Consider the following 22,382-nt stretch of genomic DNA (forward strand, 5'->3'; position numbering starts at 1 on the left):
CACGGTGGATGCCTGTGATAAATTGCAATCTACCACGGGCATTGTGCCCATTAGTATTCTGGATGTGATAGAAAGTCTTTGTTTCTACCACGGACTATGCACGTTGTTAAATGTAATGTAACCACGAATTGTGCCCGTAGTAGATTGGGATCTAACATCACGTGCTATGGACATTGTAGATTACAAATTGATCACGGCTAATGCTCATTATAAAAAAATTTCCAAAAGTAAAAAAAAATTAAAAATGATTTAATAAATTAAAAAAAATTATATACAAAATTGCAAATTTAACTTTATTAAAATTCATATATTCAAATATTACACTAAAATTACCAACAAAATGAGTACCTATATTAAGAAATATACCAAATCACCAAAATATGTAGAGACTTTGCTTCACACTCTAAAACAAAACTCAAGTCCTAGTTCCAACATTAGTCCTCCAATGATATTTGTCTTCTCTGCAATCATTTCTTCAAGAAGACACACATCTTCTGCAAGCCAATCACACTTTAAATTTGTAGGTGGCTGGAAATGTAGTTGATATTTGAGTTATAAACCCTCATGAATTAGACCCACCAACCACCTATGAGACAAACAAGGAAAAATATAAAACTTAGAAATCAAGACCACCTACACCAAATGAGGACATTTTAATTCCTTCAAATTGCTCATGTAAAAAAAACACAAAATTAAATGAGGGGATCCATACCATAAGACAACGGAAAAACAAAGGGAAAGACTCTTTGTCAATTACTGCGGATCTCCCCATTCTCCCTCGTCCTCGTTCTTCTTTATCTGTGCACGACTACATAGAAACCGTAAATTATTGGATCAATTTGCAATTTAAATTAGTGGATAAAATAAAAATAGAATGAGCACCTATTTATCCAAACTTGAAAGTAAATGAACCAAAAACCTAACGCAACTTTTAGGAAGGCTGGATGGAGGGATAGTCTATAGTTTGCATGCTTTTGTACCTGCAGGGATAAGTAGCATATGAGAAAAGATCGAACTTGTAGTGCCGCAACTTATCATGATCAATAACTGAACTAAAAAGAATAAATATGAAATTATTCTTATAAGATTACAGACTGAATAAGCAACATATGAAATTATTATGAGCGAGAGTGACAGAAAAGTAACACGCAGGGAGAGAGAAGGGGAGAAAGAATATACCTTTTTGAGAGATATTTGTCATGTTCACGCAACACAATTTTGATTCTAAAAAACCTGTCATGATTCATAAACAAAAAATAAAATCCGAGAATAATTTCAAAAGCACATAAAAGTTGTGTAAACAAATTTACTCTCTTGACTCTGCTTGCTTTACATTTCTACAACGAAAAAAAAATTATAAATAACTTGAGAGAAAAACCCAAATGAAAATTAAACAATACCAGCAATACACCATGCGTGCGTTTTCAATCCCTCTACCCTGTTCTTGGATTGTTGTGTGGACCATAATTGGGAGAGGTAGTAATGGGTACCATTCACTCCTGATAAATTGAGTAAGAACAGAACCTGAATTGATGGAAAACTTTGTAGAACGTGGCGGTAGTTTTGGATTTGAATCCCACGATCGGCGGTTATCTCTTTTCTGCAAAACTTCTTCCCTTTACACGCTTAACCCACATGGCTTTAATCCATTTTATTTAGTCCTTTTAAAAAAAATTGTTTTATTTTTATTTTTATGACAAAATTACCCATGAGAATTTGGTTCTATTATTTTCAAAATACTAGTTGATTAAAAAATAAAAAATTTAAATTACAAAAATAACAATTACAATCCCTTGTAAAATTAAAAAGGCACTGTTGTTAAAACTTTTTGCAACCACGGGCTTTCCTTGTGGTAATATTTAGCTAAATTACAACGGGCTTTAAACGCACGTTGTTATTTTAACCATTTCAACCACGGGTTTGTTTATGCCTGTTGTTATAATAATTATTTACCACGAACTTCAAATGTCCGTGGTTAAATTTGACTTTTTATAACGGACTTTATACGTCCGTGGTCAATTAGCCGTGGTACATGTAGTGTTGTGGCGTAGTGATTGTGATGTCGTTGCAGTGGTTTAAGGTGATTTGTAGCCATGTGTTTTGTTTTCTATTTTGTTTTCTATTTTGGTATTTGTTTGCCTGGCAAGGGACTATAAGGAACTCTTCTTATTGTCAAGATTTCTTTGCCCTAGAAGCGTTTTTGTTTGCCAGTTCGACAATGTGATGCGAGGCCTATCCTCATGGGCGTTATCTTTTCTTTTGATAGGATGTGATTATGTGTCTGGAAATTTTATATTATTTAAGTAAGTGTACTAAACATGACACAACAGTTCAATAACTTTTGGTGATCACAATCTAGACATCAGGATTGCCTTATGTAAGCTCGTAATTTCTTGGAGAGATCAATCAATCAATTGTAAGTTCATATTCATTATTCGTATATAAAGAGAAGAGTTTAAGAGTTTAGATTCGATCCGCGTAATGCCCTAGTTTATATTAGCCGTTGGCTTTAAAAAAAAAACATCTCATTCTTGTCTTATATACCATTAGATTTCCTAATGTGTCCCTGAACTGAAAGCAACATCGGGATTAAGCCAACAAGAAGGAAAAATGATAACATTGTTTACAATCAGAGTCATTAATATATTGCGGTTATTCTTTGATTTGGGGGAATTTGATTAGTTGTTGCATTGGATGCAGGTAGTTCTGAGAAAGTTGGAACTTGTCTTTGTTTGCATAATACTTGAATAATAAGTTTAATGTAATTTGTTTTGTTTTATATCCTTCATAGTTTCCTTGCGGTTTATATCCAACCAGATGGCTCGATCGCTTGAGGCACCGTCCGTTTACTTGTTTATTTAATCAGTTAGTAGCTACCATCAGACAAAGGAAAGCAAAAGCTTATATATCCAATCATGATTAATAATGAGAAAATTAGTATTTTTTTAATTATTATAGGTATTTCAAAATTTTTGTTATTATATAATACTCACTGTATACTACATTATATTTTTGTTGTTAAGCAGAATTACGTGAAGACTATTTCGAGTACCAATAAGAAATATTTTGTAATAACATGGTTTGTTGTGATGATTCTGGAAGGTTAATTACATACCAAGAAAGAGACTTGTGATGTTGTTTAGTTAAGCATGGCATGTGATGAAGACTTTAGAGTCAACATCTGCATGATTATTTCTGGAATACTAGTGCTTGTTGTCTGTGTTCGACTCAATCATTCTTCATACTGTTTTGTTAGATGATTTATTTTTTAAGTAAAGATCAAATGATGGTTATTTTTTCTTGTTCGTAAAAGCTAATTTATGTTGTCGTTCATGAGGGCAACAGCCCCAAATCAACTTACAGTAGACCCTTTGGGGCTTTGCAAAGCCAACCAGGTACAAAAATATTAGCTCAAAGTCGAACTGAAGCAAGTCTATCTGCTCGTTGCCTAGATTTACAAGTTGCATGGGCCGGAGTGAGTCCATTTTTTTGTGAAATCTTAACATGTAAATTCACCCGAAAATCTGAACTCAATGTAGTTAAGTTGGACTTGAGTTTGAATTCTCATCTGTTAATTTATATTAGAATAATTAGAATATTTCTTAGGCAATAAAAAATCTAACAAATCCAAACCAATTACTTTTGTTGTAGTTAATATTGTTTAGGAATGTGATTCTGTAAGAATCTAATAGGATTTTGGAGATCAAATCCCTTTATGACTTGTAGTACTTGTAGGACAAGTAAAACTCATGTGATTAGTATAAAAGTATGTCAACAAAGAACAGTTAAGCCCTTTTCTTCTCTCTTTCTCTTGACATCCCTATCCTATCCTCACTCTCTAATAAAATTTCCTTCAACGCATTTTTTAATATTTTTTTTTACAAACGATAAATCTAGTGGTTTAAATTGTTAAATGTTAGGGGGGAGAGGTGGGGATCGAACCCGTACCAGGGTGTGTAAGCATATTATTTTTCACCATTGCGGTAAAGCGCCATCTGCTTCCCTTCAACACGTTATCAGCACAAAATGTGTCTCTAAAAAGAGGATTGTTCAAGAACGGTGTTTAAGCAGTTATTATCCAAGTATCTTTTATACTTAATCTTTCTCAAATTTCTGCGAGCCTTTATGACACACCCCGACCGAGATCGAGCCATGCTGGGCGTCACGTGAGGATGACGTAGCCATGTGCACAGTGCGGAAGCAATAAAGATAAGAAATATACAAATAAATAAAAACCGAAAGCTACTAATGTGCACTAATAAACAGGAAGTGCTAGGAGTGAGATACAAGTGTAAATACTCCTAATCAGAGTATAGAAAGTCTAGGTGCAGTCCAATAGGACAAGTACTAGTTATACAGTACCGGAAAATATCCTACAAATATTATATTCTGTCAGAACTGCTGAGATCCCCGTACGCCACCAACATCAAGTCTACCTAAAACCTGGAAGGGCGCAAAACAGAAAATGTGGGGGGGCAAAAACCAAGCTTTTCAAAATCATTTCATTTATCAAACGCTCTAACCCCTCGTCGTAAAACATGTATAATTTTCCCAAAAATAGAATATAAACATATGCATAAATATATATATGTATATATCAATTCAAATCATGCTTCACATATTTATAATCGTAAGTATGTCATGCCAAAATATAAACAGGATAAGTAACCCAGGTGAAAATAAAATTCATGGAAAATAACACATTAGCCGGAACCTCTGCAGAAATTTGTATGGCTGAATTCACAGCTCATTAGTCTATCTAGCCAGAGTCACTGCAAATGACCTATACGGCACTACACTGCATACAAGTCGGAACCACTGAAAGGTCTGTACGACAAGACTGGGTGTAATATAGTCATGCTCATCACTACACTCTCATAATAGATGTGCGATAAATCGCCAGTCACTTATAAGTAGGAACCACCTATAATGGTTTGTACGACAAGACTGTGCACCTAAATTGGATCCAATGTGAACATATGGTGCGGGAGGTAACATTATATACGGGCTTGTGCCATATCTCTGGCTAATCACTAACACTGAGGTGCAGGTTTATGAGCTCTATGCTTCTTAATTAATCACAACCATTCAATACACATTCACAATTCATAAACTCACCTGGAACTTACCTGAGCGCCCACAGCACCAAATCACATTTATGCATACAATTTTAACTCATGGTTTAACATAAATCAATAGGCGTGGCATTTTCAAAGCATAAATCATTTAAATGCATTTTTTGGGAAAATATCAAGTATATACGTATATACTTAAAACCAAAAACCCACTTACTGGTATGTCGAAGGGTCGTAGCCCCCGAGCCGCCCCTGACTACGCTCGTCCTCAAGATAAGTCTCTCCTATATGCAAAACAACTATAAAAACGTTAATTTAAAGCACATAACCAATACTAGTTAATAACTTCTCATACATTGCTCATATGGGATATTTGAATATAACAACGTGATCTACACAACCTCATGAACATCCCCATATTTTTAGAAAAAAATTCAGACGTCCTACGCGCCGGCAAGGGCACAGCAACACGCGCAGGGACCCTAATGGAATCCCTTAACCCCGTTAGGAATATTCCGTTAAAAAGTAACATAAACTATTAATTCTACCTGATGGCGTCAGAATATTCTGTCAACTCTGACGGAATATTCTATCTTCTTCTCCGCTTAGCCTCGCTAGTCGTCGTTGCCGTCGCTGTTCACCAAAAACTGGAAAATCACGAAAACCTTCATATCTCGTCCAATTCTTAACCAAATTCCACGAAACTTGAACCAAATTGAAGTTTAGGACAAGTAGAACAAAACCTTACCTTTCAAAAGTCCTAAAACCAACGGAACTTACCAGAAAATCCTTCGATATTCCTGCTAAACCTGCAACTCCCTATTCCCGAGCTTCCCAACGTCCAAATCACTTCATTTTTCTTCTCCGAGCTTCTCGGATAGGTCCTTAAGCTCCATATAACTTCAAAACTCTCAGAAAACTACACATTTACGTGTGCATGAATAGTACCTCAAATCGGAAGTTATGGTTTCTCGGGTTTTACAAGCTTTCAAGTCCTAAAAATTGTACGAATTGACTCATGAGCTTGTAGGGAACAAGAACATCACATTTTTAATGTCGATCCGCGACTGGTTGAAGGAGTTTGAGGTTGACTGTATGGTTTGTACGGAAATGGAAGGAAATTCGGGAGGGAAGGGAGAGAGAGAGAATCAACGGGAGAGAGAGAGAAAAGTATGGGTGCTTGTGTGTGGTCCTAGTTAATCATAACCAACAAAACTAAGTCCTAAGTGTTCCAAAAACTTAGGAAAATCTTTGAATTGGTCCAAATATAACTTCACCCACCTAACCACACAAAACGTCCAAGGGTAAATAAGTAATCTCACGCCATCGAGAATAAATATTTCGAGACGGGCTGTGACACTTTATGCATGTTAACCATCTCATGAAGCATAAACTCTATTTTCGTTTTCAAATTATATATCTTGCTATGTTTGCAATTTGATTATTATTATTATTTGAAATTGAATTTGATTAATTAAACTATGTGTGGAAAGAAAAAAATAGAGGGAATCAAACCATAACACGTAAGAGTCGTAGCCACGCCTGTGCCGTACTAAGTTGCGAGTGGAGCTGTGTGAGCCTCAAGTCCAAGCCCTGCACAAACGATGATGATTTTGATCTTCACCTTCATCTAGGTTGAGGCCATGCAGCCTCCTTGGTTCCTCGATGTCCCTGACGACTTTATGTAGTTGGCGATGGCATATAACCCATCTCTATGTCTATGAACATCGTTTATGAGATAGTGGGTCCCTGAGATCGTGAGATTTTGTTGAATCGATCTCAGATTTGGATCCCGCGACTTTGTAACTTGCATGATGCTGACTACATGTTCATGATTTACATGTAAGGCTCTGGATATCCTTCATGGTTGATGGTGACCTAATGTCGAGGATGACTTTGATATGATTTAGATGTCCCACTATGCCTTATTAGGTGACTAATAGCCAACAAATTTGCCTGAAGAGATCCTGAATGTGCATTTAGTTGGATTCAACTTCACTTTGTAGATTAGCAGGGGTAAGAAGATCTTTGCAAGGTTTTTGATGTTATGCGTATGTTTTGGGCCTTTCACTATGATGTTGGTTACATGATCTCATGGTTTTTCTGATCAAGTCTTTGAAGATTCTGGTCACAAGTCGTTGGTACGTTGCGCCTATGCTCTTCAAGCCAAAACGCATGACTTTATAGCAATAAGCTCCCCTTTCAATGATGAACGATGTTTTGTCTTTGTCACGTTTGTACATTTTGATATGGTTGTAGCCTGAATATGCATTGAGAAAACTGAGCAGTTGGTTGCCTGAAGTGCATTCGAGGAACATAGAAGTTGTACTTTGGGTAGACGCGGTTGAGGTCGTTATAATCGACACAAACTTGTCATTTTACCCCACTTTGTCTACATGACTTATCTCAAATTGGAAATGAACCCTGTTGTTAGTGTCGAGGAATGAACAATGACATAAGTGGGATATTGTGGGCCAGAAAAATGCCTTGATATGTATATAAGCTCGATGGCCTAGGACTCGTAAGTAACCATGTGCTTAGCCTTTTAGGCCATCTCCAACCGAAGGGTTTCGAGGGCTAAAAATACTTTGAAAACGATCTCCAACTGAGAGCTAGGCCAGAGGGCTCGTGGGCCCCACTAGACAAAAAGGGCCAACTGGCTAGCCTAAAGATACTTTGAACGGCTGCCAGAAACATCCAAATGTGTCACGTTGTAGGGATTAAAGGGGATTCATGCAAATTCTATGGCAGTTGACCTTGAAGAATCATCCGCAATGGATGTAGACAATGAGAATGGAATACCTAAGAAAAGGTATTTCTTTCCCTCACTAAAAATACAAAATCCTATATTCATGTAAATGAAAAACATGTTGACTACAAGGTTAGAGCGAAGGATGTTAATGGAGGGGAGAGATTGGGATACGGATTACTTTATTGTTGTCCTTCGTAATTGACTAGCTTTATTTTCGTGTAGTCTCCTTTGTTTTCCTAAATATCTTGTTTTTGTTATCATAAATTAATAAATTGTTTCGACATTGTGTGACATGCCATTCAAGTGTATTTAACTTGTCTTCTTAACTTTTGCAGTGAACTGAGTGGTGGGAGGACAAGTAATGTTTATAATGTAGGTGAAAAAGAGCAATGGTGTCTTTCCACTTTAGGCTATCTCAAGGCGTTCTCGAGGCAATATGCTTCCGAGGTAAAATACAGTGTCGCTTCTCTTGTTCTTTTTGCAACTTCCCTCTTTTGTTTGTTTTCCTTTTGACCCTCCCCCTCCCATTTCTGGTATGATTTTTGTTTTCTTTGGATTTTTGGGTGAAGTTTTACAAACATGCTTAATATTCTTTACTACTGAATCTCTGACCTTGTATATTATGTACCTGGCAAATTTGGCCTCACATGGAGAAGTTGGATGCTGAGGTTCTAACCGAAAACGTGCATCCTCTTATTCGGAAATCAGTTTATTGTGGTATTCGTCAAGAAACTGATGAGTTGTGAAACTTCAAACTTATCATCCCCCGTTCCCCCTTTTCTTTTTTCCAAGCAAACAGCAACACATGTACGGTGATGAGGTAACCTTTAGCTTCTAAAAATCAAATGGGTGTAAAAATAAATCCACATATTGAATTGGGTTTATGAGGGTATATTAGGTATCAAATTTGGGTTTAAAGAGATTGTTTGGGCCCAAAATATCAGTTTGGGCCGAGTATAGAATCATTCTCGGCCTGGAAGGCCTTACGACAAGGTTACCATGGATCGTTTAGTTCGTGGGCTTCCGAACCTAGGTTGGTAAAGTCATGCTGCAAGACGGGTCGAATCCTGGCGCAATAAGGAGTCTCGGCGAGATTAATAATCCGGAAGTGAATCCGGCTTGATGAAAGATTAGGTTCAAAATCTTGATGGGAGTAGGAGTACTCGAGATGGTGTTTGATTAGAAGAAGAAGTCCTAATCCGAGTAGGGTTTTAACTCGACCTAGAAGGTATCCAGTGCTATAAATAGAGGAGGTTGTGCATCATTCAGACCCCATCCAATTCAACACACAACTGCCCTGCGCAAACTCTCTCAACAACTTGAGATTTTTTTATTTTCTCTTTTCGCTGACACATCTTCCGTTGGCATCAATAACACTGTGAAAGCAACCGGTGATATCTTCAGTCGGCATAGATAGTTTTGTCGCTGTAGAATCAGCCGATCTCGCAGCATCTTCCGTTGGCATCAACAGCACTGCGGCGAGGACGGTTGGTTACCTATCCAAGTCTCGGCCGAGAAAGGTTTCCAAATCCTTATTGATTAAGGTCATCTCATTAGCCTTCTCGGCGAAGTGAGGTGTTATAGCTTATTGAGCTCGGCGCATTGCACGCCGAGTTATTTTATGATTGGATACTCTCAAGTGGGATTTAGAGTTCGACATTCAGACGGCCGAACCACGTTCACTATTAAGACTCATATCCGCTTTGAGTATTTGTGCCCTTATACTTTGGTGTCGATTCGGCGTGAGTTTACTATGACGAATACCATCACTGTGACCGAATCCGATGACGACGATTTGTGAACTTCGTAAGAATAGTAGCCTTGTCTTCAGGTTTGAGAACCCAAGAGGCCGAGACGTGTTCCTTCCTCGGCCGCAATCGCAAGACGTAGAAGTCAGCCCGCACCCAACGCAACATCAACAAATTTACTCCTCCGCTGAGCTCGGTCGACGAGTTAGCACGCCCCGCATTCACCGAAGGACGTGGTTAGCTTATAGATTACTCGGCCTGTGCGCCACGTAGGCTTGGTAGTTTTTAGGGTCAACAGAGATATTAATAGTTTAGTTAAAAATCAAATGGGTATAAAGAGTAAGTTGGGTGTAGAAATAGGTTAGATGGGTTTAAATAAAATTTCCCTTGTTTTTACTTAAGAATATCCTTCCTCTTAAAAAAACATTGTTCCAATCAAGAATTCACAGTCGTCATTAGATTGTTATATTTGATGTGCGAGTCTATAATCCTATCTAAGTTATTCTAGAGATTTCTTACTTGATCAATGTTTGATCAGGTTGATAGGAGTCTATTAGGTTTCCCTATTTTCTATGAACATTATGGGACCACAAATTCTTGCTAACCGGAGCAATATGCAATGGAGTAAGTACGCCTCCTTAATTTAGTCATGGGCTGGCTGTATAAACGGATCAACGATGCTACAACATTCTGTTGGATCCTAAAAGGATCAAATTGGTTTTCTATATATTTGGTGATTTCTAGTTTTCTACAACCTAGGAATTGGTTTAAGCTACAAATAATCATAATTCTAAAAGGAAATAAAACCTATTGCTATATATAATTTAGGATTCTCCCGGTTTATACAGATTTACTATCCTAAAAAGTTTATCTCTTGATTAGTATAAATATACCATCCTAGAATTCATCAAAGGTAATTCAATAGTCAACCAAAAGAGGTAATGTATTTTCATAAAATTCTCTATGTGTCACTGAAGATTTTATGCAGTATCTTAAGATAATGCTATAAATTTTCTTCATGTGTCGCTGAAGATTTTATGCAGTATCTAAACTACCTATTTACAAAATTCTTTTAGTCAATCAACAGAGGTAATGTATTTTCATAAAATCAAATTTTTGTTGTGGTCTATTTTATCTGACAGATGGACTAGGGTCGGCGGCAGAGAGAGAGAGGAGAGAGATGTGTGTTTGTAGAATTGTAGGGGAATGTGTGTGTTGTTATCCCTCCTACATTGTGCCTTTATTTATAGTAGTAAAAGGAGAGAAGATATTCATTCTCCTCCAAGTAATACAAGTTGTAATAGGAAAGGATAACTAGAATCAAATCTTATCTACGATTTACACAATCATACTTAAACTAGGAATGTTTACAACACTCCCCCTTGAGTGTGTAAATACTCAAGGTAGATTCAGCATCATGTAGAAGTTGAGGAAGTCGACTCGTTGGCACTGATTCCAAGGAACAACGCTTATTCTCAATAAGGTAGGAACTTGCATAAGTAGTAAGTCTCACTAAAAACCCTAAGGCTATGGCAAAAACCCAAGTAGGGACAAAATCCATAGTCTAAGGAAAAATGCGTGAGAAATGCAAAGTCAAAAGAAACGTCTACAGGACGTCATCAGGGATATGATCAGCCCAAGGTGGGTGCCTCGTTAAAACCTAGTTAGGTAGCAAAAACCCAGTGGGAAAAATGCTCCTAATCGTAGGGAAAAAGAGTACATTAAGATCAAGCAAGTATCTAGAAGATACTCCCCCTGAGTTTGACATAATTCCAAAGAGAAATAGCAAAGTTACAACTCGGAAAGTTTACGCATACCAATTCCATGAACAAGCTTCTGAAACGTCGCCTTCGGTAGTGATTTGGTGAAGAGGTCGGCCAGATTGTCTTGTGATCGGATTTGCGTGACTTCAATCTTCTGATGCTCTTGTTGTTGATGTGTAAAGAAGAACTTCGGCGCAATATGCTTGGTGTTGTCTCCTTTGATGTAACCCTTTCTTGAGCTGTTCGATGCAAGCTGCGTTGTCTTCAAAAATCGTCGTCGGGGCATTAACGGCGGGATGAAGATCACAGGAGCTTCGAATATGGCCCACTACTGCTCTCAACCAAAAGCATTCCCGAGTTGCTTCATGTAAGGCGAGAATTTCAGCATGGTTAGACGAAGTGGCAACTAAGGTCTGTTTAGTTGACCTCCAAGATATTGCGGTGCCTCCAACGGTAAAGACATAACCCGTTTGAGAATGCGCCTTGTGCGGATCAGATAAGTATCCAGCGTCGGCATAACCAACAAGGCGAGAATCAACCCGATGAGCATAGGGTGCGGCATCACTCGAGGATTCGTAGGGATAGAATAAGCCCAAATCCGTAGTACCCTTAAGGTAACGGAAGATGTCTTTCACGCCAGTCCAATGTCTGCGTGTTGGTGCATTGCTGTATCTTGCCAAAAGATTAACAGCGAAGGAGATGTCGGGTCTAGTGCATTGAGCTAAGTACAATAAAACGCCTATCGCACTTAGATAAGGAACTTCAGGCTCCAAAATCTCTTCATCATCCTCCTTCGGACGGAAGGGATCTCGCTTTGCATCTAGCGTACGAACGACCATAGGAGTACTCGAAGGCTTCGCTTTATCCTCATTAAAACGGCGCAACACCTTCTGGGTGTAGTTCGATTGATGTACTAGGATTCCATCCGAACAATGCTCTATCTCGAGACCGAGACATTATCGAGTCTTACCTAGATCTTTCATCTCAAATTCCGACTTCAGGTGCGAAGCAGTTCTCGCGAGCTCTTCAGGAGTTCCGATGAGATTCATGTCATCGACATATACTGCAACAATCGCAAATCCGGAATGTGACTTCTTAATGAACACACAAGGGCATAGTTCGTTATTCACATATCCCTGACTAGTCAAATACTCACTTAAACGGTTATACCACATTCTTCCGGATTGTTTCAAACCGTATAGTGAACGCCTCAGCCGAATTGAGAGCGTGTTCCGGGGTTTGGAAATATTTGAACCAGTCAATGTAAGTCCTTCGGGAACTTTCATATAAATTTCCGTATCTAGATCCCCATAGAGATACGCGGTTACTACGTCCATCAGCTGCATATCCAGTTTTTCGGAAACTACCAAACTGATAAGGTATCGAAAAGTAATCACATCCATAACGGGTGAGTAAGTTTCGTCATAGTCAATCCCGGGGCGTTGTGAGAAACCTTGTGCTACAAGACGAGCTTTGTAACGCACAATTTCGTTCTTCTCATTACGCTTCCGAAGGAAAACCCACTTGTAGCCAACGGGCTTCACATGTGGAGGAGTAGGAACTACAGGTCCAAACACCTTACGTTTCGCAAGTGAATCAAGTTCGACTTGGATTGCTTGTTTCCAGTTTGACCAATCAGCTCTACGTCGACATTCATCAACGGAACGCGGTTCAATGTCATCGCTCAACATGATCTCAGTAGCTACTGCAAATGCTAATGCATCGTCCACAATCATCTCATTTCTACGCCACACATCATCTAAGCTAGCATAATAGACCGAAATCTCACGATTCTCGGGAGGAGGATTCGTCTCTTCAAGGACGCTTCCATAATCTAGAATTTCCTCATGAGTTGGGTAAAATGAGTAAGCGATAGTCGGATTCACGGTAGGCTCTTCAGGACCTTGTGCCGTGGTTTTCCTCTTCCGGGGGTGTGAATCCTTTGAACCAAGGGGTCTGCCACGCTTTTGTGTAGGGGCAGATGATTGGCTAGCCGCTAATGTACGTGGATCACCAGAATTGGCGTCCCGGGCTTCCAGGAGGGTAGTCCGTCGTACATTTGGTACATCCATCTTTGCAGGCGTATTCGCAGCTGGAATATGTGATCTTGTCACGCGCGCTAGATCGGTGAAAGCATCTGGCATGCTCTGAGCTATGCTCTGGAGATCTAATATGCGCTGCACTTCAGCTTCAGACTGAGCGGTGCGGGGATCTAAATGAGACAAAGTGGGAGTCATCCACGATAATTCGCGTCGTTCATTAGGAACGTTGACGTTCTTATCTCCCCCTAACGACGGGAAGACTGTCTCATAGAAGTGATAATCCGCGAAACGAGCGGTAAACAGATCGCCTGTCAAGGGTTCTAAGTAACGAATAATCGAAGGAGAATCATATCCGACATAGATTCCCATCCTTCGCTGAGGCCCTATTTTTGTACGTAAGGGCGGCGAGATCGGCACATAGACCGCACAACAAAAAACACGCAGATGCGATATGTCGGGTTCGCATCCGGTGACCAACTGAAGGGCACTAAATGGTTGTGTCGCAACAGGCCTCAGGCGGACCAACTTTGCTGCGTGCAATATTGCATGGCCCCAAGCAGCGATCGGGAGCTTGGTACGTATGACCAACGATCGAGCAATCATTTGTAAACGCTTAATGAAAGCCTCTGCCAGGCTGTTCTGGGTGTGAACATGGGGTACAGGATGTTCAACTTCAACCCCAACCGACATGCAATAGTCATCAAAAGTTTTAGATGTGAATTCTCCAACATTATCCAATCGAATAGATTTGATCGGATAATCAGGGTGGTGAGCCCTGAGCTTGATAACCTGAGCCAACAGTTTGGAGAATGCAGCGTTCCTTGTGGACAACAAGCACACGTGTGACCAACGTGTAGAAGCGTCAACCAAAACCATAAAATATCTAAATGGTCCGCAGGGAGGTTGAATCGGTCCACAAATGTCCCCCTGAATCCGTTGTAGAAAAATGGGAGGATTCGAACGAATCTTGTCATAAGAAGGCTTAGTAATAAGCTTTCCCATAGAACATGTTTGACATGCAATTTCATGGATCGAACCTAAGCTTCGGGTTAGTGGATGCCCGTGTGAAGTTTTGAGGATACGGCGCATCGCTATTCGTCCAGGATGTCCCAAACGATCATGCCAAAGTGTAATTTCGTGCGCGGTCCCTGTGGTAGGGCCGGCCACATAGTGGCATTCTATGGGGCGTATGGTCGTAATATACAAACCACTCGGGTTATGCTCCATCTTCTCTAGAATACGCTTCTGGCCATATTCGTAGGAAGTTACGCACAGAAATTCAACTCCGTTTTCTACGTGGGTTTCAGCGTGGTAATTGTTATCTCTAATGTCCTTGAAACTTAGTAACGTTCTTCCGGAACGTGGAGAATAGAGTGCCTCAGCAATGGTCAAGATTGTACCATTGGACAACATTATACGTGCCTTACCGTATCCTTCGATCAGGTTGGATGGGCCTGAGAGGGTTGTCAGAGGTGCATTCTTAGGTACGAAGTTAGTGAAATAGATGCGTTCACGCAAAACAGTATGCGTGGTTGCACTATCTGCCAGACAACTAACTTTCCCACTAGTCATACCTAGAATGAAAAATTAATTTGAATTGGTCACATGCATAAAAGTTTATAAAAACAAGTATCAATTCAAACTAATTTCATTTTTTCAAGGATTAAAAACTTAATATCCAAAATAAATCGCCAACTAATAATCCAAAACATAAAGGAAAATTGTTCAAAATCAACCAAAAAACAAGGTGGGGTTCGGCCACAAGGTGGAATTCGGCCCCAATTGTCTTATTTTAACTGAAAAATAAGTCTATGCCTAAGATTCTAATCTTCCATAGGAGTGGTATCCTCCTGAAAATCAGAAACCTCCATCTTTGTAGTCTCCGGTTCGTCCACTTGCAGGAAGTTTGATTCAAACTTCGTACGACGAGAATGATATGCATCCACAACCTTTTTGGGAGCATGGCAAATACGGGACCAATGGTCATTGGAACCACAACGATAGCACATATCGTCATTCATTGTGGCAGGTGCTTTGCCCTTATTCTTGAAGTTCGGGGCCTTGGGAGCGAGGTTTGGGAGCTTCTGGGCTTTGTTTCCTCCCTTGGATGGGCCTTGGCTCTGTTGACCTTGGTGGGATGGCTTCTGGCCGCCCTTACCACGCCTCTTTTGGCGTTTTGGGTGCTGATTAGTGCTATAATGTACTTCAGGCACATCAGTAGCCCCAGTAGGTCGAGCTTGATGATTCTTCATCAACAGCTGGTTCTGCTTTTCAGCAAGAAGTAAAACAGAGATCAAATCCGAGAACTTAGTGAACTTCTGAGCTCTATATTGTTGCTGCAGGACAATATTAGAAGCAGAGAAGGTCGAGTAGGTCTTCTCCAGGAAATCCTCTTCAGTCAAAGTTTCATTGCAAAACTTGAGAAGTGATCGGATTCGACAAACTTCATAATTATATTCATTCACAGACTTAAAGTCTTGGAAGCGCAAGTGCTGCCAGTCGTGTCTTGCTTCAGGCAAGAATATGTCCTTTTGGTGATCGAAACGATCAGCCAAAGCGACCCATAATGCACGTGGATCCTCCTCAGCAAGGTACTCAGTTTGCAGAGCGTCATGAATATGTCTTCGGATGAAGATCATAGCAGTGGCTTTTTCAGCCTCGCCAACAGGTTTATCTGTTGCTTCTTCAATAGCAGGACGTAAGTTCTTTGCAGTGAGGTGGAGCTTCACATCTTGAACCCACTTGAGGTAGTTCCTTCCAGAAACCTCCAAAGCGGTGAAGTCGAGTTTGTTCAAATTCGACATGTTCCTATCACAAAATGGATGAACAAGATGTGGTTAGTGTAATGGAGAAAAATCAATCCATTCACATAGGAGTAGAACATACAGGTTCTAATAGACATGTATTGGTTTAATTTTGCATGAAAAACTTCGGGTTTTCATGGGTGATATATTTAAGTGAAAACTTCGGGTTTTCAAACAAGGCATGTGTATAAGAAACTTCGGGTTTCAAAGTAATTATGAACTTCAGGTTCATATATTCCTGCAGGCAAACACAAATATATATGCAAACAAATATGCAAAGAATATATGCAGAAATATTGTATAATGATAAGTGAATTAATTTATTTTTGGTCTTCGGGGCCAAATTAAAGTGTGGGTGAAAATATAAAAACCCATATTTAAAAAAAATTAAATAATAAAATCTCGGGGCCTAAAAGTATAAGCCAAGAACCCTCGGGTGGAATTACAGGCCCACGGGGTGAGAAGAGGGGAATGGGCTGCTGTGTGCAGCCCTAAATTTTTTTTTTTTTTTTTTTTTTTTTTTTTTTTTTGTATTCAATTATATTATATGCATGTATAATTTTAATGAATCACATATTTACGTTGATGCATATGCAAATAATAGTTTCAATGCATGTACATATGTAAGATTCAATTCATGACAAATATCAAATTCACATAATTGTAGCAATTTTGATTATGAAGCATACACAATTTACGTAGAATCTAAAATACGTAAAACGTAAAGTTGGGTCATGCATCATGGTGAATGTTCATGCTATCAGGGCTTGCAAAATATCGAGTTAAAAGCCGTTGTTTGGAAAGAACCTGATTGCGTGATGATATGGATGAACTGGTTTGATGCAGAAAAAAAAAATCTCCAACGTCAGATTCCTAAGCGCAGCGGTAGGAGCGTGCTGATAACGTGTTGTGGTCTATTTTATCTGACAGATGGACTAGGGCCGGCGGCAGAGAGAGAGAGGAGAGAGATGTGTGTTTGTAGAATTGTAGGGGAATGTGTGTGTTGTTATCCCTCCTACATTGTGCCTTTATTTATAGTAGTAAAGGGAGAGAAGATATTCCTTCTCCTCCAAGTAATACAAGTTGTAATAGGAAAGGATAACTAGAATCAAATCTTATCTAGGATTTACACAATCATACTTAAACTAGGAATGTTTACAACAATTTTGCTATTTTTTATTTAAACCTCACCCATATGTGATTTTAACATATATCTAATATTAAAAATTAAAAAGATTAAAAACAAAAATCTCTCTCCCTGCCCCCACTCCCATGTTCTCTTTCTCCATTACTTCTTCCCATTTTAAAAACAAAAAAAAAAAATGTTTACACCCAAATTGTCTAGGCATATGTTAGTATTTATTATTACTTTAGTCTAAAGAAAGCATTGCAATTGGCACTGTTCTTTACTGTTCATTGTACCTGAATTTCACTTTATTTGCAAAATTGCCACCGCCCCTTGACTGCTGTTCAGATTGGAATTTCTATTTATTTACGAAATTGCCACTGCACAGTGGAAGAGCGCCCACGCGTCAATCATCGTGCAGTACTTTTCCGTCCGTTCCATCCCCTCTTTCATTCCCTCTTTTTCTCTCCCGTCTCTCTCCGTAAACATCCATCAAATCCCCCCATCCTTCCCTTCTCTCACTCTGTAATTTCTCTCAGATCCTTCACCGATTCTCTCTCGCCATTCTCAGTCTCGCCAGCCGCGAACTCCTTGACAGCTCGCCATTCTCACTCTGTATGTTCGGCTGAGAGAACTCATTCAATCGCAGAAACGAGGTGTGAAGGTGCGGACTATGCCAATTCTGCGCTTTCTTTTCCAATTAATATCTGAAAATTAACAATTTTTAAAATTTTGTTTTATCAGAAACGATCGGAGGAAGTGGGAAATGGCAAGCGCAGTGGACCCAATTTCATGGCAGGTTGGTTTAAAGCAGTTCCAAAATTTGGGATCCTTTCGGATATTTTTAGGTTTTTCTGATTCTTGAATAGCTATTTTTCGTATACTGTATTTGCTTTGTTAAATTAGTTCTTTTTTTGTTGAAAAATGTTATTTGGTTTTGCAGATCAAAGTTTTTCAGCAAGAAAATTATCTGTCAAATTAAATTTATTGTTATAATTCTACATGTTCTTGGTTTGCATTTATTTTACTTGATTGTATTAGTGGTTGCTTTTGTTTTCACGCAGCTACCAAAACTTTGCCTACACTGTCCATCTCTGTTCTCCGCTGTCCGTCACTGTAAGTCCTTTTTCTTTTTCGAGAATTTTCAATCCTTTTATGTTTCATTTTCTGAAATCTTCATTTTCAATGCATATGCAAATCTGTGCTGAAATTCCTCTCTAGGGATTTTCATTTGTAGTAGGATTGAATCGTTTAAATTCATCTTCATCATTGTATGAGAGTGGCCATGTTTTATTTTGTTGTCATCTTTCTTGATATCCTAATTGATTTGACTGGATTAATATACACTTAGTAATGCATTTTGGCAGCAGTATGCATGTTAATTCAACCGAAGAGTTAAGGTTCTATCACACAACAGGAAACTGGATTGATACCTACTACCTGGCTATCAGTAAATGCTTAATAACAAATTTATACAGATTATAAAGGTTCATGCATTCACAATCTCATTTTTAACTTGAAGGTAGTTGAGCTGAATATACTGAAAGATAGAGATGCGCGCACCACTTTCATCATTTCAGTTATGAGAAAAATGTTTGAAAATAAAATATATTAATTTTTGGTTCGAATTATTTAATCCACATGAGAGCTACTGCCTTAAGGTCATGAGTTTTTTGTTGTAATTGGCGTTTCTTACGGGTCAACAGAACACAAGCTTTACTAGAGCACTAGCTAATACTTTACTAGACTAAAGTAGAATGATTGTGTTTTCCAATTTGTCTGATTGTAATCAATCAATAATTTATTAAGCCAGTAGACTAAAGTAGAATGATTGTGTCTTCCAATTTACTAGAGCACTAGCAAACAATCAACTTTCTGAATCCCGATTTGTTTGCAGCATGTCAGCAATGAATTAAAACATTTTATGGTGGATAATCAATTGGAAACAGCTTCGAATGGGAAGTTGGGCTGAGTTGGCACTTGATTGGGCTTTAGACTGAGAGAGTAATCTGGTACAATAGAGCCGATACTAACATCTGGTTCTGTCTAGACTCTAAATCACATCTTTAGTCATCACGTTTGAAACTTTGAATTCTTGAGTTTATACAAATTTTAATTCTCATTAGTTAATGCTTAACATTTGGCCTTTTGTTTAGAATAAAATCATTCCAATTTTTTGGTGTGTTTCTAGGTGGGATTTGGGATATGGTATACGTTTGGCCTATGTGAGTGATCCCTGCTACAGGAATGGACCTCTGTTAAATTTGATTTTCCTAAGCATTTTCTTTTGTTTAATGTCAAAACTATTTATAAGTCATATTTATAAGCAAGTGTTTATATTAGGAGGTGGTATGTTGACTAAGCTTTTAAGTTAGAAGGTGGAGGTGTCTTTAAGGTTTAATACAATAGATAAGTGGGTTAGATTTCTCAACTTTTAAATTGAATGTACCACTGATGTGGGTTTTCGACCTTCTATTGGATTTACCACTGGGTTAAAAATTCTAAAGAAATGCATGAACTTGGTGGTTATAACTATGTGTTCTGCTGTTAGGGTTGGGTATTGGCAATGTGGGTCAGATCCCATTTTCTGTGACACTGTAGGTTTCCGCCTTTGGGATTTGTGAAACAGGAAAAACGAATTTTTGGTGTTCGAGTCCAAGGCCATAAAAACCGAATCTTTCAACAGATTTATGGACCTTTGCAGAGTTATGATTAACAGAGACTTCGTGGAGCGCAGTATTTGAGTCTGGTTTTGGCTAAATGTGAACATTGTAATACATTGTTAAGGAGATACCTTGAATTTTCCCTTTTCTGGACAGTACTGAAATCAGTAATGTGAAACCTCCTTAGTTTACGTTCCATTGTTGCAGGAAACTCTATACAACTTTTGATTTGCCAAATAATCTGCACGCTGTGTATATGCTTTATAGTGCATGTAAGCATATCAATATTTCTTGGGGATGGATGGAGGGTTGTGTGGGTATGCTAGGCTGATAGCATACTTTATAAGAGTGTTAGCTTCAAAACCGAGTTGCTATGGTGTTTCTTGGATTTCAGAACATTGGCTATGTTCTATGGTACACCAGCCTATACAATGTTATACAGAATAGGACCAAAATAATTGCTTTTTGAAATCGCTAATGAGCAAAAAAACGGAAATCTGTTATTGAAATGCAAGCATGTTCAATTTAATGTTTGTTAAAGGACCTTTTTTATATTATGGTTTCTTCGGAGTTTCTTTTTCATTCAATGATGTAAATAATTTTCATCTTAATTTGTTTGTTTAATATAGGTAAGAGTGCTCTGCCAGAAGGCCAAGGAAATATTAATGGAAGAAAGCAATGTCCAGGTGGGCCTTTTTAGTTGCAAGTTTCTGTTTCATGTCTTTCTTTGTATTGTTTCATACAAGTTTTGGACCTATAAAGATTTGGGCATGTCATGAGGTAAATGAATAACCATTTTGGGTTTTATGTGTTGCAGCCTGTAAAAAGCCCGGTAACTCTCTGTGGTGATATTCATGGACAATTCCATGATCTGGCGAAGCTTTTCCGCATTGGAGGAAAGGCATTATTCTGATTTGGGCTATTTAATTTATCGTATGTGTTCTTCAAGGTTGTTAATTGGTTGCTACTTATTGGTGATGTTTTCTCTTTCTTATTTTGTAGTTTTCTGGTTTGTTCTGTTGGATGTTTCACTTTCCAAAAATAACAATAATTTCCTGTTGCAATTTTTTTTGCAGTGCCCTGATACAAACTATTTGTTTAAGGGAGATTATGTGGACCATGGCTATTATTCAGTTGAAACAATGACCAAGTATTGACTATTTTTATTTCTACTTCTTTCAATTAGTTAAGCTATAATTTTAGGGTTCTCCTTCTGGCACTAAGATAAAGGTATTTTGGAAACTCTGTGCAATGGTTTGGTTTGATTATTTAGGGTTTTGATCAATGGCAAGCCCAAAGGGCCTAACCATCTGCCTCTGGAGGTATGCCAGTTTCTTTTGATTATCATATCATTCTTTCTTAGACTCTTAGTCTTATCTTTTTGGAACTCCTCTATCTGATATCCAGATTTGTGCTTCCCCATGGGGTTTCTCTTGGTGTTTTAGCTTTGTTCATTAGTTTCGCTTCAAAGGTATACGAAAGCATTATCTTCAAAGCAGAGGGCATCCTTAGTTGAAAAATCAAGGCAGAAGCCTCAGGAAAGAATAAGAACTATGACTGATATAGTTTTGCAGGTCATCAAAGGTTTAGTTTCTTTACCACATGTTGCAATAATTCTTCTTGCTCATTTGATTTACTATTCCTGGCTGTGAAAAAATACCATTATGATAATGATCCTGTGCTTGCTACATGTGGTATTTCTATAAATAAGGACTTGACTCAGGTCAAGGGTCGTGTTCTTGAGACTCCGAAGATAAACTGTCACTTTATATATGCGCCTCTGTGGGGGTGGGGGGGGGGGGTTTGTGACTTGGATATTTCAAATGAGCTCAATGTGGCTCATAGGTTGTATCGAGTGCACAAATGAGCTCAATATGGCTCATCGGTTATAGAGAATTAGAATTTGTGACTTGGATATTTCAAATGACTAACAAACAGTAATCAATTTAACTTTTCTTCCTTGTCAATTTTAGTGCTTTTTCTTTTCTTATTACTTTTAGGAGTTAATTTTTGAGATATATTATGACTAGCAAACTTGAATTTTTTGCTATTTAGTAGTGAATTTGTAGCACAATGGAAATATGTGGAATGAGGGTGATGTCTTCTATTTGCTCACCCAAAGGTTCCAATTTTTTGCATTCTTTTGGGGTTTTTTTTTTAATTTTATTTATGAAATTTGATGACTAATTTTTAAATAATGAGAAATTAGTTCTTCGCTGTGAAATGTTCATTTTTCGGTGTTTCTATTAAAACAATGAAAATCTTAATCTAATATCAAATGGGCTGTAATTTCATATGTTTTAATGTCAACAATTCACTGATTATGGTTGTAGTGGGTTGGTCTGAATTGCAGGATTATTAAGGTCTGGAAAAACTGATTATGATTGTAGTGGGTTGGTCTGAATTGCA

The 22,382-nt window shown here is 38.4% G+C and overlaps 1 protein-coding gene and 1 long non-coding RNA gene across 2 annotated transcripts; one reads left to right on the top strand and one right to left on the bottom strand.

Annotated features, from left to right (window-relative positions):
• Positions 1 to 267: 267 nt before the first annotated feature.
• LOC108169588 (uncharacterized) lies at positions 268 to 828 on the bottom strand. Its single transcript, XR_001785858.3, has 2 exons — positions 713 to 828; positions 268 to 586 (listed from the first exon to the last, which is right to left on the bottom strand). It is a non-coding gene; the product is annotated as an uncharacterized lncRNA (long non-coding RNA).
• Positions 829 to 8,474: 7,646 nt separating this feature from the next.
• Positions 8,475 to 21,139, top strand: LOC114823843 (uncharacterized). Its single transcript, XM_070806085.1, has 7 exons — positions 8,475 to 8,544; positions 17,699 to 17,966; positions 18,055 to 18,109; positions 18,352 to 18,426; positions 20,603 to 20,659; positions 20,791 to 20,922; positions 21,050 to 21,139. Exons 1-6 carry the CDS (start codon positions 8,475 to 8,477, stop codon positions 20,884 to 20,886), a joined length of 621 nt encoding a protein of 206 aa, XP_070662186.1. The 3' UTR covers positions 20,887 to 20,922; positions 21,050 to 21,139.
• The last annotated feature ends 1,243 nt before the right edge of the window (positions 21,140 to 22,382 follow it).

The sequence above is a fragment of the Malus domestica genome, chromosome 10 (assembly GCF_042453785.1).
Source record: "Malus domestica chromosome 10, GDT2T_hap1".
Classification (NCBI taxonomy): Eukaryota; Viridiplantae; Streptophyta; class Magnoliopsida; order Rosales; family Rosaceae; genus Malus; species Malus domestica.

Coding starts and splice junctions, on each gene's coding strand:
- LOC114823843 (XM_070806085.1), top strand. CDS start 8,475: ATGGAGAAGTTGGATGCTGAGGTTCTAACCGAAAACGTGCATCCTCTT. Junction 8,545..17,698: donor TCGGAAATCAGTTTATTGTG/GTATTCGTCAAG, acceptor GCCACTGCACAG/TGGAAGAGCGCCCACGCGTC. Junction 18,427..20,602: donor GTTCTCCGCTGTCCGTCACT/GTAAGTCCTTTT, acceptor TGTTTAATATAG/GTAAGAGTGCTCTGCCAGAA.